General features: G+C 47.2%; 2 protein-coding genes across 8 annotated transcripts in view; both read left to right on the top strand.

Annotated features, from left to right (window-relative positions):
- The window catches only part of ATP6V1B1 (ATPase H+ transporting V1 subunit B1), a 29738-nt gene extending 29198 nt beyond the window's left edge, over window positions 1–540 (top strand). For all 7 annotated transcript variants that reach the window (XM_001100824.5, XM_077959448.1, XM_077959445.1 and 4 more), the window contains one exon: window positions 63–540. In XM_001100824.5, coding sequence (XP_001100824.1) covers window positions 63–226 — 164 coding nt within the window. In that variant the 3' untranslated portion in view covers window positions 227–540. The remainder of the gene's footprint in view (window positions 1–62) is intronic.
- An 8412-nt stretch (window positions 541–8952) lies between these two features.
- On the top strand, window positions 8953–15655 carry ANKRD53 (ankyrin repeat domain 53). The gene is made up of 6 exons (XM_001101292.5): window positions 8953–9219; window positions 9420–9666; window positions 9982–10181; window positions 12253–12417; window positions 12899–13019; window positions 14925–15655. Exons 1-6 carry the CDS (start codon window positions 9050–9052, stop codon window positions 15612–15614), a joined length of 1593 nt encoding a protein of 530 aa, XP_001101292.3. The 5' UTR covers window positions 8953–9049; the 3' UTR covers window positions 15615–15655.
- Window positions 15656–15862: the final 207 nt, after the last annotated feature.

Here is a 15862-nt window from a genome sequence, read left to right as displayed (position 1 = left end):
TTCACCCTCCTCCCGCCCCACACACATTTCTACCACTCCCGGGAATCCCGCTCTGTCCCTAGGCCCCTACGAGAACCGCTCGGTGTTCGAGTCGCTAGACCTGGGCTGGAAGCTGCTGCGCATCTTCCCCAAGGAGATGCTGAAGCGCATTCCGCAGGCCGTGATCGACGAGTTCTACTCCCGCGAGGGGGCGCTGCAGGACCTCGCGCCCGACACTGCGCTCTAACCCCGCGCGCCGTGGCGCCCCAACACCGGCAGGGACCCTGCCCTCGGTCCCGGGTCTCCCCTCCCTCGCCACCCCAACCAGCGGCTTCTGCGCCGCCCTCCGCCCTCCGCTCTCCGCTGGCTCCGAGGTTGGCGGGGGAGGCGGCGCGCTCCATCCCTTTGCCTCTCTCGGTTGCTTTCCCGCGCTCCATGCCTCCCCCTCGATTCCCGGCGCTGCGGAAGAACAGAAGGTTGCGATGCCTTGCTCTGACGGGAGTATCTGTATTTTTATGTTAAAAGCCCACAAAAATAAAAATAAAAAGTAACTGAGATGAATTTATCTTCGTCGAAAACAAGATTGGCAAAAGAAAGATAAAAATGAAAGGAAAAGATAATTGTTGAAGCTGGGGGCTGGGGTGATGAGTACAAGGAGTTCATTAAACTATTCTCCCTCTAAAAAATAAAAATTAAAATTAAAATTTAAAAAGCCCAGCGCGGAGCCTGAGGATGTTGTCCCAGCTACTCTGGAGGCTGAGACGGGAGGATCGCTTGAGCTCAGGAGTTCTGGTCTGTCGTGAGCTATGCTGATGTGGTGTCCACACTAAGTTCGGCATCAATATGGTGACCTCCCGGAGACGGGGGCCAGCAGGTTCCCTAAGGAGAGGTGAACAAGTCCAGGTCTGAAACCAAACAGGTCATAACTCCAGTGCTGATCAATAGCGGAATCGTGCCTGGGAATAGCCACTGCACTCCAGCCTGGGCAACATAGCGAGACTCATGCCTGTAATCCAAGCACTTTGGGAGGCCAAGGCGGGGGTCACTTGAGGTCAGGAGTTCGAGACCAGCGTGGCCAACATGGCGAAACCCCCGTCTCTACTAATACGAAAAAACATTAGTTGGGTGTGATATTATCGCATGCCTGTAATCCCAGCTACTAGGGAGGCTGAGGCAGGAGAATCACTTGAACCCGGGGTGGGAGGGGGCAGAGGTTGCAGCGAGCCGAGATCACGCCACTGCACTCCAGCCTGGGCAACAGAGTGAGACTCCATCTCAAATAAATAAATAAATAAAATTTTTAAAAGCTACATTAATGTCTTAACAGTTGACAATAAAATTTTTCTTAGGGAGATAATTATCTTCCTTAAGAAATAGCTTGGGCTGGGAGCGGTGGCTCACACATGTAATCCCAGCACTTTGGGAGGCCAAGGTGGGTGGATCACCTGAGGTCGGGAGTTCAAGACCAGCCTGACCAACATAGAGAAACCGCGTCTCTACTAAAAAAAAAAAAAAAAAGGAGCCGGGTGTGGTGGCACATGCCTGTAATCCCAGCTGCATGGGAGGCTGAGGCAGGAGAATCGCTTGAAACCAGGAGGCAGAGGTTGTGGTATGCCAAGATCGTGCCATTGCACTCCAGCCTGGGCAATAAGAGTGAGACTCCATCTCAAAAGAAAAAAAAAGGAAGGAAGGAAGGAAGGAAGGAAGGAAGGAAGGAAGGAAGGAAGGAAGGAAAGAAAGAAAGAAAGAAAGAAAGAAAGAAAGAAAGAAAGAAAGAAAGAAAGAAAGAAAGAAGGAAGGAAGGAAGGAAGGAAAGAAGGAAGGAAGGAAGGAAGGAAGGAAGGAGAAAGAAAGAAAGAAAGAAAGAAAGAAAGAAAGAAAGAAAGAAAGAAAGAAAGAAAGAAAGAAAGAAAGAAAGAAAGAGCGAGCTTGATAGGCTGGGTGTGATAGTTCAAGCCTGTAATCCCAGCACTTTGGGAGGCTAAGACAGGATTGCTTGAGCCCAGGAGTTCAAGACCAGCCTGGGCATCATAGTGAGATCCCTGTGCCTAGAAAAATAATTTTTAAAAATCACCTAGGCCTGATGGCACACACTTGTAGTCCCAGCTACCCAGGAGGCTGAGGCGGGAGGATTACTTGAGTCTGGGAGGTCAAGGCCACAGTGAGCCGTGATGGCGCCACTGCACTCCAGCCTGGGCGGCAGAGAGAGACAGGGTGGCCCCCTGTCTCAATAACAAACAAACACACATATATCTTAATAAATTTCATGTGGAACGTGAGCTCAGGAGGCCACAAAAGATGTGCGTAACTCTAAACAGCTCTGGCTGAGAGATGCTAGGTAGAATTTGGTTTGCTCCAGACAGGAAGGGAGGAGAGTTGCTAGGCAGAGGCCCTGAAGGACATGGGGGGCATGAGTGCAGAAGACTGAAGATCCCCAGTTAAGAAATGGATGAAGAGTATTCTATAAATCAGGCTGCCTCAAGTTACTTTCAAAGCTGCCAACTTTTCTGTAATATCAATCCCTCTGTCTCCCCTGCCCCATCTACAGTGAATTCATGAATGCTACCTAGGAAGGGAAAGAAGGGTGGTTTGGAAGGATAGAACTTCAGCAAAGAGCTGAGTTTCATTTCTAGGTAAACGTTTTGTAGATGACGTCAGAATTATTGGATCAAGAGCTAGCACCAAAGGAGGCCCTCCCCATTCCCATCCCAAGATAATTTACAGCCATCTTGGGGAAAGGTTTGAGTGTCCACTGGGCAAAGAGTTGTTTTTATTTAATAACAGCTTTATTGAAATATAATTCCCATACTATACAATTTATAATTGTAAGAGGTAAGTTTTTGGTATAGTCACAGAGCTGTGCATCCATGGCTACAAACAATTTTAGAACGTCGTCATTACCACAAAAAGAAACCTTACACCCTTAGCTTTCACCTCTCAACACCTCCCCACAATCCATTCACTCCTCAGCCCCAGGCAACTACTAACCAATTTTCTCTCTATGGATTTGTCTGTTTTATGTCATATAAATGGAAACATACAATATGTGGTCTTTTGTGACTGGCTTCTTAGCAAAATATTTTCAGGGTTCATCCATGCATGCATCAGTACTTCATTTCTTTTTATTGCCAAATAACATTTCACAGAATGGATATACCACCTTCTGTTTATCCAGCAGTTTATGGCCATGTGAGATGTTTTCACTTTTTTGCTATTATGCATAATGCTACTATGAACATTCCTGTGGAAGTTGTTATGAGGACATGTTTTCATTTCTCTTAGGTAGACAACTAGCAGTGGAATCGCTGGGTCGGATGGTAACTCAGTTTAACGTTTTGAAGAACCGCCAGCTGCTTTCCAAAGTGGGTGCACCATTTTCCATTTCCCCCAGCAGTGGATGAGGGTTCCAATTTGTCCACATCCTCAGTAACCCTTAGTATCTGTCCTTTTTTTACAGCCATATTAGTGGGTACAAAGTGGTATCTCATTGTGGTTTTGATTTTCATTTTCCTAACAATGAATGATTATTGATCATTTGTATATCTTCTTGGGAGAAATATCTATTCACATCCTTTGCCCATTTTAAAATTGGGTTGTCATTCTATTATTGAGTTGTAAGATTTGTTCATATATTTGACATACCAGTTCTAGTCCTTTACCAATGATTTGCAAATATTTTCTCTCATTCTGTATGTGTGCTGTCTGCTCACTTTCTTGATGATGTCTTTTAAAGCACAAAAAAAAAAATTTAATGTTGATGATGTCTTGTTTATTTTTTCTTTTGATGTCATATCTAAGAACCTATTGCCTAATCCAAAGTCACAATGATTTACACCTATGTTTTCTTCTAAGAGTTTTACAGTTTTTTGTTTTTGTTTTTGTTTTGAGATGGAGTCTCACTCTGTCACCCAGGCTGGAGTGCAGTGGCACGATCTCAGCTCACTGCTCCCGGGTTCAAGTGATTCTCCTGTCTCAGCTACCCGAGTAGCTGGGACTACAGGCAAGCACCACCACACCGGGCTAATTTTTGCACTTTTAGTAGACACTGGGTTTTGCCATGTTGGCCAGGCTGGTCTCAAACTCCTGACCTCAAGTGATCCTCCCTCCTCGGCCTCCCACAGTGCTGGATTACAGGTGTGAGCCACCGCACCCAGCCGAGTTTTACAGGTTTTTTGTTTTGTTTTGTTTTGTTTTTTTGAGATGAAGTCTTGCTCTGTCGCCCAGGCTGGAGTGCAGTGGCTCGATCTCTGCTCACTGCAAGCTCCGCCTCCCAGGTTCACACCATTCTCCTGCCTCAGCCTCCCCAGCAGCTGGGACTACAGGCACCCACCACCATGCCTGGCTAATTTTTTGTATTTTTAGTAGAGACAGGGTTTCACCTTGTTAGCCAGGATGGTCTCGATCACCTGATCTCGTGATCCACCCGCCTCAGCCTCCCAAAGTGCTGGGATTACAGGAGTGAGCCACCGCGCCCGGCCGAGTTTTACAGTTTTAACTGTTATATTTAAGTATTTCATCCATTGTAATATTTTATATGATGTGAGCCAGGGTTCCAATTTCATTCTTTTGCATATGGATGTTCCAGTGTCCCATGTTTTGGAGAGACTATTCTTTCTCCCATTGAATTGTCTTAGCAAAAATCAGTTGACGATTAATGTGACAGGTTATTTCTGGACTCCAAATTTACTCCATTGATCTATATGTCTACTATTATGCTATTACTACACCTTCTTAGTTACTGTAGATTTGTAATAAGTTTTGATTGGGAAGTGGATGTGCTCCCACTTTTCCAAGACGGTTTTGGCTATTCTGGATCCCTTGAATTTCCACATGAATTTTAGGATCAACCTGTCATTTTCTAAAAGGAAGCTAGCCTGAATTACAAGGAGGACTGCATTAAATCTGTAGATTGATTTGGGGAGTATTGCCATCTTAGCAATATTAAATCTTTTGATCCATGGACATGGAATATCTTTCTATTTATTCCAGTCTTCTTTAATTTCTTTCAACTAAGTTTTATAATTTTCAGGGAATAAGTTTTGTTTGTAGCACAGTATTGAATAGAGGTGGTAAGAGTGGACACCATTGTCTTGTTCCTGATCTTAAAGGGAAATCATTCAGCTGTTCACCATTAAGTATGATGTTAACTGTGGATTTTCATAGATTTCCTTTACCAAGTTGAGGAAGTTCAATCTATTCCAAGTTTGTTGATTGTTTTGTAATAAGAGATGTAGAATTTTGTCAAATGCTCTTTTTGTGGCTATTGAGATGCTCATGGTTTTTTATCCTTTATTCCCTTGATATAGTGCATTATATTGATTTTCAGATATCAAACCAAACCTATATTCTTGGGATAAATTTTCTTCATCATGGTGCACAATCTTTTTTAATATGTTACTGGATATGATTTGCTAGAGTTTTATGGAGGATTTTTGCATCTATATTCACAAGAGATATTGGTCTGTAAATTTTTTTTCTTGTGATGTCTTTATCTGATTTTAGTAGCAGGGTAATACTAGCCTAACAAAATGAGTTGAAATTGTTCATTTTTCATTTATATTTTGGGAAGACTTTGTGAATAACTGGTATTAATTCTTTTTTAAATGTTTGGTAAAATTCACCAAACATCTGGACTTGGACTTTTCGGCAGTTTTTGCTACTAACTTCTACTACTACTAACTGATTATCTTTAATTACTATATGTCTATTCAGATTTTCCATTTCTTCCTGAATCCATTTTGGTGGCTGTGTTATTACAGGATTTTTTCCCTTGTTATCTAAGTCATCAAATTGTTGGCAAGTAATTGTTCATAATATTCCCTTGTACTCCTTTTTATTTCTGTAAAGTACATAGTAATATCCCCCTTCATCTCTTATTTTAATAAATTTAGTCTTCTCTCTCTTTTTTTTTTTTTTTTGGTCAGTCTAGCTAAAGATTTACCAATTTTTAAAAAACAATTATTTTACTGATACATAGTAGATGTACATAATTTCAGAGTACATTTGATAATTTAATACATTCATATAATTTTTAAAGATCAAATCAGTGTACTTGGGACATTCATCACCTTAAATACTTGTCTTGTCTTTATGCTAGAAACACTCAAATTATTCTCTCCTGGCTATTTTGAAATGTACAATAGATTGTTGTAAACCATAGTCACCCTACTGATCTATCAAACACTAGGTCTTATTTCTTCAAGTTTGCCAAATTTGGTGTCCCTTTCTAAAAACCAACTTTGAGGCCAGGCATGGTGGCTCATGTCTGTAATCCCATCACTTTGGGAGGACAAGGTGGGAGGATCACTTGAGCCCAGGAGTTCGAGACTAGCCTGGGCAACATAGTGAGACCTCATTTCTACAAAAATATTAAACAAAATTAGCTGAGCATGGTGGCACGTTCCTGTAGTCCTAGCTAGTCAGGAGGCTGAGGTGGGAGGATCACTTGAGCCTGGGAGGTTGAGGTTGCAGTGAACCAAGATTGTGCCATTATACTCCAGCCTGGGTGACAGAGTGAGATCCTGTCTCAAAAAAATAAATAAATAAAAAATAAAAACTGACTTTGAGTTTAGTTAATTTTCCCTATTGTTTTAATCAATCCCAAAGCAGTCTCTAATTTTCCTTGTGGTTTCCTCTTTGACCCATTTGTTATTTAGGAGTGAATTAATTTCCACATATTTGTGAATTTCTCAAGTTAATTTCTTATTCATTTCTAATTTCATTCCAATGCGGTCAGAAAACATTTCAATTATTTTAAATTTACTGAGTCTTGCTTTATGGTCCAGCATATTGTCTATTCTACAGATGTTTCATGTGCACTTGAGAGGAATGTGTACTCTGCCATTGTTGGATGAAGAGTACAACAGACTTCTTTCAGATTTAGTTGGTTGATAGTATTGTTCAAGACTTCTATTTCCTTATTGTACTTCTGGGTACTTGTTCTATCCATTATCAAAAGTGGGATATTGATGTCTTCAACTATTATTGTTGAATTATCTATTTTTTCTTCAATTCTGTCAGTTTTTACTTCCTATATTTTTGGCCTCTGGTGTTAGGTGCATATATGTTTATAATTGTTATATCTTTCTGACAGATTGACCCTGTTTTCATTATAAAATGTCCTCCTTTGTTTCTAGTAACATGGTTTGATTGCAGGTTTTGTTTTGTTTTGTTTTGCTGTTCAAGTCTATTTTGTCCGACATTAGTGTAGCCACTCTATCTTTCTTATGTTTACTGTTTGCATAATATATCTATTTCCTTTTCAACCTACTTGTATCTTTGATTCTAAAGTGTCTTCTGGGCTGGGGGCAGTGGCTCACGCCTGTAATCTCAACTCTTTTGGAGGCCAAGGTGGGAGAATCACTTGAAGCTAACAGTTTGAGACCAGCCTGGGCAACATAGTAAGACCCTATTGCTACAAAAAATATAAATAAATAAAAAATAAAGTGTCTCCTGTAGACAGCATATAGTTGAATATTGATTTTTATCCAGTCTGACTGTTATTACTGATATGGTAGGATATACAGCTGTCATTTTACTTTTCTTTTCTTTTCCTTTTGTTTTATTTATTTCTGACTCCATTACTTTTCATTTTCTGTATATGTCATGTCTTTTTCATTCCTGTTTCTCCTTTAATCTTTCTTTTGCATTAAGTGAATATTTCATAATGTAACATTTTAATTCCTTCAATCATTTTTCATTCTGTTTTTTTCAGTTGTTTTCTTAGTGGTTGCTCTAGGGCTTACTATATTCATTTTAGCTTATCAGAATCTATTTCAGATTTATACTAAATTAATTCTGGTGAGACACTGAAACATTATTCTTCTATTACTCAATTCCCTTTTCTAACTTTTTGTGCTATTGTTATACATAGTGCATATATAATATGCAAATAATACATTGTTATAATTATTGCTTTGTATAGTTTTATGTCATTTAAAGACGGGGAGAAGTATAGTAAATACATATTTATAGACTGTATTATATTAATCTTCTAACTTACTATTTCTGGTTCTTGTTATTTGTTCTCATGGATATGAGTTACCAACTGCTGTTACGTCTTTACTCCAATACAGCTTTGCTCTCGCCCACCTCATTTGTGTTGTTATTGTCAAATAGATTACATTTCTATACATTATAGGCCCAACAAAACAATCATATACATGTTGTTTTTTTTTTTTTGAGATGGAGTCTCGCTCTGCTGCCCAGGCTGGAGTGCAGTGGCTGGATCTCAGCTCACTGCAAGCTCCGCCTCCCGGGTTCACGCCATTCTCCTGCCTCAGCCTCCCGAGTAGCTGGGACCACAGGCGCCCACCACCTCGCCCGGCTAGTTTTTTGTATTTTTTAGTAGAGACGGGGTTTCACCGTGTCAGCCAGGATGGTCTCGATCTCCTGACCTCGTGATCCGCCCGTCTCGGCCTCCCAAAGTGCTGGGATTACAGGCTTGAGCCACCGCGCCCAGCCCCCAGGAATCCATTCTAAGAAAACAACCAGAGTTGAGCCATTTCGTTCCCCGCAGCTCATGTGAAACAATGGCACATCCATTATGATGCTGGGCTGTGGTTGCATCATAATGTACATTTAGTATGTGGAGTGACAATCGGCGCTAGCTCATAATATAATGCTATTAATAAACGAAAAGAGATACAAAAAATAGTCATGATATGCATATATATTGCAATAAACCATGATTTCTGTGGGTGGTGGGATGGTAATTTTTAATTTCCACATTGAACATTTCTGTTTTCTACTTATTAGTTTGATAATCGGAAACAAAAGCTAAGTGTCTTTGTTGTTTGTGTGTTTGATGCTGAGTTTCCTGGACAGCAGGACTGGGAGGTTGGGTGGGGGTTTTGGCTCAGTCCGGGAGCAGAGCGGCGGGTTGGGAGCGGCAGGCGGGCAGGGTCCCCGGAGGCGCCCGGGCTCTGCCCCTCTAGCTAGAGAGGCGGCCGAACCCTAGCGGCCTGGAAGGGAAACTGCGGCCAGCGGGCGAGGAGCCGCCCCCCGGGGACGGGGCGCCAGCGGGTGGGTGAGCAGCCCGCCTGGCCCGGGTTCAAGTTCCAGCCCCGCGATGGCCTCCGCGGGCAGCACCGCTCGGCGGGCAGGCTCGGGAAGCTGGCACTCAGAAAGGGGAGAAGGGAGAGGTGCTCGGCCGCAGCCAGCTCCACATGGCTCCATGCAGCGGGCGAACAAAGTCTCCTTGAAGGCCACCTGGACTGATGCGGAGTCCAAGCAGCCCAGGTGGGTAGCGGGAGAAGGTGTCCAGGCTGCCAGGCGCGAGAACCCGGCCCAGCGCCTCCCTGGTGGGCAGGGCCTGGAGAGGGCGGGGGCGGAGGCTGCGGCCAGAGAAGCCCGGAGAGCCAGGCGGGGGCCAAGGATCGCCTCCCGAGAGGTGCCCGGGCCCTGGCCCAGAGTCGCTTCCCCACTGCCCCGCCCACCAGCCAGCCCCTGCCCTACCTCGCCGACCACCTCCGTGCGCAGGCGACTGCCCTCGCCTTGCCACACCGCCCTGCCTCGCTCACCGCACCCCACGTTGATCCCAGCCCCAGCGAGGAGTCCGACCAGACCACGATCGACCAGACGGCGATCCGGAGCTACTACCAGCTGTTCGCGGCGGCCGTGGGCAACGTGGAATGGCTGCGGTTCTGTCTGAACCAGAGCCTCAGGGAAATCCCCACCGACTACAAGGTGAGGTCTTGAGTGTGGGGGCAAAGACTGAGGTCCCTCTCCCGCTACCCTGCTCAGAGTGGTCACCTGGAGAAGATGTCCTTTTCTGGGTAAAGCCTCCTAATTTAACTCATCTTCTGGCTGTGGAAGGACCATTTTGGGGGCAGGGAGGTTGGGTGGGCTGATGAACACACACTGGTTAATTAACAAAAGGATGTGAGCATTCCTGGGGACACAGGAAAGACAGTGAAGGTAACCCCAATAAATTTATATAAATTGTGGACCCTGGGACCTCAACCCCACTCAGCCTCATCCTGCCTGCTCTGGACCTCACAGGGCTTCACTGCCATCCACTTCGCAGCCCAACGGGGCAAGCTTGCATGCCTGCAGGTCCTGGTAGAGGAGTACAAGTTTCCCGTGAACCTGCTGACCAACAATAGCCAGACCCCCCTGCACCTCGTCATCCACAAGGACAACACCACCGTGGCCCTCCCCTGCATCTACTACCTGCTGGAGAAAGGCGCAGCCCTCAATGCGTGAGTCCAGCCTGCTTCAGGAGGGATACTTCAGGCACAGGCACAGCCCCACCTCCAGGCAGGCAAATCCATGCAGGACAAGCAGAGGGGCTGCTGGAGGTGACAAGGATTGGGTCCCACATAAAGCAGTCAGGAATCCACATGGTGTAGTAAAGAGACTGGGCTTTAGCCGGGCGTGGTGGCTCATGCCTGTAATCCCAGCACTTTGGAAGGCTGAAGCGGGCGGATCACCTGAGGTCGGGAGTTGGACACCAGCCTGACCAACATGGAGAAACCCTGTCTCTACTAAAATACAAAATTAGCCGGGCATGGAGGTACATGCCTATAATCCCAGCTACTCGGGAGGCTGAGGCAGGTAATTGCTTGAACCCGGGAGGTGGAGGTTGCGGTGAGCCGAGATCACACCATTGCACTCCAGCCTGGGCAACAAGAGTGAGACTCTGTCTCAAAAAAAAAAAAAAAAGAGAGAGAGAGATTGGCCTTTAACAGACCTAGTCTACATCCCAGCTCTGCAACTTGCTAGCAGACAGCGGGACCTTAGGCAAGTCACTCAACCTCTAAGCCCCAGTGCTTTGGCTCCCAAACTTAGGTGTACATTGGAATTACCTAGGGAGCTCAAAAAATATGAACACCTGGCCGGGTGGTGTGGTGGCGTAGTCCCAGCTACTCAGGAGGCTGAGGCAGGAGAATCGCTTGAATTCAGGAGGCGGAGGTTGCAGTGAGCTGAGATTGCACCAATGCACTCCAGCCTGGCCATAGAGCAAGACTCCCATCTCAAAAAATAAAAAATAAAAAAAATTAGGCCGGGCGCGGTGGCTCACGGCTGTAATCCCAGCACTTTTGGAGGCTAAGGCGGGCGGATCACAAGGTCAGAAGATCAAGACCATCCTGGCTAACACAGTGAAACCCCGTCTCTACTAAAAATACAAAAAAGTTAGCCAGGTGTGGTAGTGAGCGCCTGTTGTCCCAGCTACTCGGGAGGCTGAGGCGGGAGAATGGCGTGAACCCGGGAGGCGGAGCTTGCAGTGAGCTGAGATTGCGCCGCTGCACACCAACCTAGGCGACAGAGTGAGACTCAGTCTCAAAAAAAAAAAAAAAAAAAAATTAAAATTAAAAAATATAAACACCAGTGTTGCAATCCAAAGGTTATAATTTAATGGGTCTGTGGTGTGACCTGGGCTTTGGAAGTCAGAAAAGATCCCCAGGTGCTTCTAACTTGCAGCTAAGTTTGGGAACCTCTGTCTCAGTGTCTTCAACTGAAACTTGGGAGAATGGCAGTGCCTATCACATGGGACTACTGTGATCACTGAAAAGTGCATGGCATACAGGAGACTGCATTCATTCAAAGTATCAAGCATGCACTATGTGCCAAGCACTACGCTAGTCACAGAAATGCTCCCTCTCCTCACGAAGCTGACATTCTAGTGCAGGAGCAGAGAGTAAATTAGCAAACAAATAAATGAAGAAAATCTTGACAGAGCATGGGAAGTGGTTATGAAAAAAATAAACAAGGTGATGGGGTAGGTGGTAAAGCAGGTAGGGGGAGGATCTATTTTGGATGAAGCAATCACCTCTAAGGAGGTGACATTAAATTGCAACCTGAAGACAGAGTGAGCCAGACATGCAAAGAGCCAGGGAAGTGTTCCAGGTAGAGGTAACATCATGTGTTGGGAAAGAGTGGGCAAGGTCAAAGGATAAATCGAGGAGGTTAGGCCCAGGTCATGTAGATCTTGTGGGCACAGGGAATCTGATGAGACATGGGGAAAGGGCAGGGGGCTGGTTGGTTTAAGAGTAGATGAGGTTAGTGGTCTCTGAACCAAGCCAGCTCTCCTTCCAGCAGTTCTTAACTGTCACATACCTCCTAAAATCAGATTTTTACTGTTCACTTAGTCCAATTCCTCCCTCTACAGTAAAGGAAATTGAGGTGCTGCAAGGGAGAGACATAGCTAGGGTCACCCAGTGGACAGATGGTAGAGCAGGGCTTGGAAACTGGTGTGTCCATCTATCTGATGGGCAGATGCTCTTTGTCTTTCGTTTCTGCTGTCATCCCCATTGGCGGGGCCTTCCACAGTCAGACATGCAACGGCTGCACGCCCCTGCACCTGGCAGTCCGTGAGGGCCTGCTGGACTGTGTGAAGGTCCTGGTACAGAGTGGCGCCAACGTCCACGCCCAAGATGCCATGGGCTACAAACCCATTGACTTCTGCAAAATATGGAACCACCGTGCCTGTGCCCGGTGAGAGTGTGAGAACCACCTAGAGCCTGCCCACCCCTTCCCCTCCCCCAGCCTTTTCCCTAGAGCCCTCACCATAGCTGAGCCTTTAAGGGGAGGGTTGGGATGCCAGACAGCTGGAGGAAGCGTCTACTGCCCAGGATATTTTGAATGAGGCAATCACCTCATCACCTAGGCTCGGGGGTAAGTCTGCCCAGGTCCCCTGCCCTCTGGGTTGATCACTGCCCTCCTTTCCTGCCCTGAGGCAGGAAAGGTGACCAGCCTCAGCAGGAGGGCGGTGACCATGTCATCAAGGACTTTCCTCTTTCACCTAAAGAAGTAGGGAGCCAGAGGGCCCCAGGCAATGGGGATGGCTCATCTTGCTCATCTCCCTCTGGCCACTCCCCTCATCCCCATCCAAGCCCTCAGCAGCAGCCAGTCTTCCCAGCCCAGGTGGAAGCTCTGTCACTGTGGGATGACACCCCTGTCCCGACCTTGGCACCAGGTTCTTGAAGGATGCCATGTGGAAAAAGGACAAGAAGGACTTTGCCTGTGAGATGAGAAAGATGAAGACACTCAAGAGCCAGCTGGCCCTCATGGAGTACAACTACCTGATTGAGTATCAAGTAAGTGGGGAAGGGGCGGGGGGGGGGGGGGGGGTGCGGGGAGCCGGGTGCCAGCTGCTATCCAGGCATGTGAGCAGAGGGGCAGTGACCCACATACTGTGGAAAAGTGGCTAGAAGCACTCCCACCCTGAAAGAGTCACCCTTTTGCCTGTACTCCCACCCTGTACTCTGAAATTCCACTTTTAAATAAGCCAGTCTTTTGGTCAAAAGTCTTATCCTGTGTTAGAAAGCCAATTTAAGCAAGCTTAAATTCACAAGTATTTCCGGGCCCCTCTTAGTGCACTGCCTCTTTCAGGATAAGAACCTTCAATGAGACCAAGGCCCTGCAGGTAACTGGAGCTCACATTCTGGTTAAAAAAATCCACCCTTCCTTCCAGCAGGCACTGGGCATTCACTCTGTGCTAGAAACCTACTAGACCCTCAGGTCCAAAGATGAACAATATGTGGTCCCCATGCTCAAGGAGCTTAGAGTCTAGCAGAGGAGGCAGGTTACAGCCCCATCAAGGAGAAGAGGGTCCAGGAGGGTGTCAGGAGGCATGATGCTTAAGAGGAGTCTTGAAGGATGCGCAGCAGTTAGCTATATGAAGAAGGAGGGAAGGGCTGACGAGGCATAAGGAGCAGCGCATGGGAAGGCATAGAGGCACCTGGGAACATGATGTATGCAGAGAACTGAAAACTCAGAGCAGCTGGGGATCAGATGTAAGTTGGAGGCTGCCAAGATTTGGCAGGGGCCCACATCAGTGAAGGACCTTGGCTGGGTAAGAAAGGGGATTTTAAGCAGGTGAAATTACATAGGGTGCAAAACCCAGAAAACTCAGAAGATACTGGGAATCTTAAGTGAATCCTGAAGTGGGGTGGGCTTTGAGGCTGCTGACTCCAGCACATCAGGTCTGTTTCAGCTCCATTTCTCTCCAGTTCTCAGCCCTATCCTCCTCTAATGCCGGGGTCACTAGTCCTCAGAGTCACACACTGTCCAGAGGAGGCAAGGCCCATCTGTTTTCTGTAGCTCTAACCTTTTCCAGAAGCTCCTTGCATCTCCCCTCATCTCTTATGCCCTCAATTCGATCAAGGGTCCATTCTCGTTTCTATAGCTACAACTAAAGGAAAGCCATATGCTGACTGACTTAGGTCTGGGGCAAGGTCTGATGGAATTATTATGATTGGCTTAGCTTAATCAGAGCCTGTGTCTGGAGCTGGGTCAATCTCCAAAGCCTCTGACTGCTTAGCAACAGTCTGGGAGTGAGATAGTGAGACAATGGCGGTGGGGGAGGTTCTATGACAACATATGGAAGGCTGCAGTGGAGGCAAGGAGAGAGCTAGATTGAGCTGCTGCCACCGGGCCTAGAGAGCCAGCCAATTGTATCCTCCCTGCATGACTTCTCACTTCCAAGAAGTGTGTCCACATCAGGCCATCTGGTCCTTTCTGCTTTCTCCTTCCAGGGTCAAGGATGCAGTGTGCACTTCCCATTTGCCTTTTCCCCCTTCACACCAGAGACTCTCTTATGACAGGACATGTCTCTACTATCAGACTGCAGATTCCTTTAGAGAAGTGGGGACTTGTCTTTCTGTAAGACTTGAGGTTTTCCCTAGGGCAGGGACTGTGTCTCCCATGTCAAGTTGGAGCCTCACCTAGGGCAGAGGCTATCTCTCTCCCATCAGATTGGAGATCTCCCCTTTGGGAGAGATGCTTTGTCTCCCCACTCAGCCCGGGGGCACCCTTATGGAAAAAGTTGTCTCCCCCATCGGAACGCTGGCTTCCGTAAGGTAGGTGTTACTCCCATCAGAGTCAGAGTTTCCCTCATCCCTCAGACCGTGGTTTCCAAAAGCTACAGCCACAGGGCCTCCTTGCACAGAAGCAGAGGGCAGCAGGCCTCCATGACTCTCTTGTACCCTCTGTTGTTGCAGAAAGAGCACAAAATTCTCAGGGAAGCTGCTATCAGAAAGTGGCTACACGGCAAGCTGCACCCAGGCCACTCTCTGGTCTCTAATACCAAGCAAGCCCGGGCCACCGCCCTCTCCAAGACCCCAGAGCAACGGGGATCGCAGTGTTCCAGCAGCTTCCACCCCTCTGTGGAGGCGCGCCTGCAATGCATTCCACAGCCCACGGAGATGCCCAAGCCCATCTACAGGAAGTCCACGATCAAGCGGCCCACGATGTGGAATGTTAGCAACAACCCTGCCAGACCCCCCACCACCAAGATCAGCCACTCGCAAGGCATCCGCCTGGGCGTGCATCCAGACCCCAGCCCGGAGCACGACTTCAGCAGCTTCCTGGAGGTGAGACCAGACCGGCACGGCGGTGCGTGGCTGCACACAGTGGACGGCCACTGGGTGGCGCCAGTGCCGCGGCTCCCTTTTGAGGTGCTGCTTCGCATGCTGTATCCACATGTGCGGCCGTACAGAATGAAGGTGCCCCAGGGCTTTTACCCCATCAGCATGAGGGAAGTGCCCAGGAAGCGGCACCTGGGTGACGACACCTTCTGGACCGACACTCTGGCCATGAACCTGCGTGACACATTTGATGAAGCCTTCCTGGCAGCTGTGCGATCCCATCAAGGACTCCCTGCCCTGCCCTCCCCACAAATCAACCCATAAAGTTATCATTGCTACCTCTCCCCCTGAGGCAGCCCAGTGAAGGCTGACGTGTGGCGATTTGCATTGTGGGTGGCCAGGAAAGGGGGAGGGGTGCCTATGGGCTTCCCACTCCCAAGTTCGAGAACAGGAGTCCCCCTTCCCAATCAAGAGCCCAGACCCCAGGCCTCCTTTCTCTCTGCAAAGAAATCTCTTGGCACACCCCCAGGAAATCCAAGTTAGGTTCAGAGTAGGGGGTCAGTTGCTATCCT

Source organism: Macaca mulatta, chromosome 13 (genome assembly GCF_049350105.2).
Source record: "Macaca mulatta isolate MMU2019108-1 chromosome 13, T2T-MMU8v2.0, whole genome shotgun sequence".
In the NCBI taxonomy this organism is placed as follows: domain Eukaryota; kingdom Metazoa; phylum Chordata; class Mammalia; order Primates; family Cercopithecidae; genus Macaca; species Macaca mulatta.
The sequence above is the reverse complement of the archived record's forward strand: the minus strand, read 5'-3'. Positions and strand labels throughout refer to the sequence as shown.

Excerpts from the sequence above, each read along its gene's own strand:
- ANKRD53 (XM_001101292.5), top strand. The coding sequence starts at position 9,050 with ATGGCCTCCGCGGGCAGCACCGCTCGGCGGGCAGGCTCGGGAAGCTGG. Across the intron at positions 10,182-12,252 it reads AAAGGCGCAGCCCTCAATGC|TCAGACATGCAACGGCTGCA; the intron begins GTGAGTCCAGCC and ends GGCCTTCCACAG. Across the intron at positions 12,418-12,898 it reads AACCACCGTGCCTGTGCCCG|GTTCTTGAAGGATGCCATGT; the intron begins GTGAGAGTGTGA and ends CCTTGGCACCAG.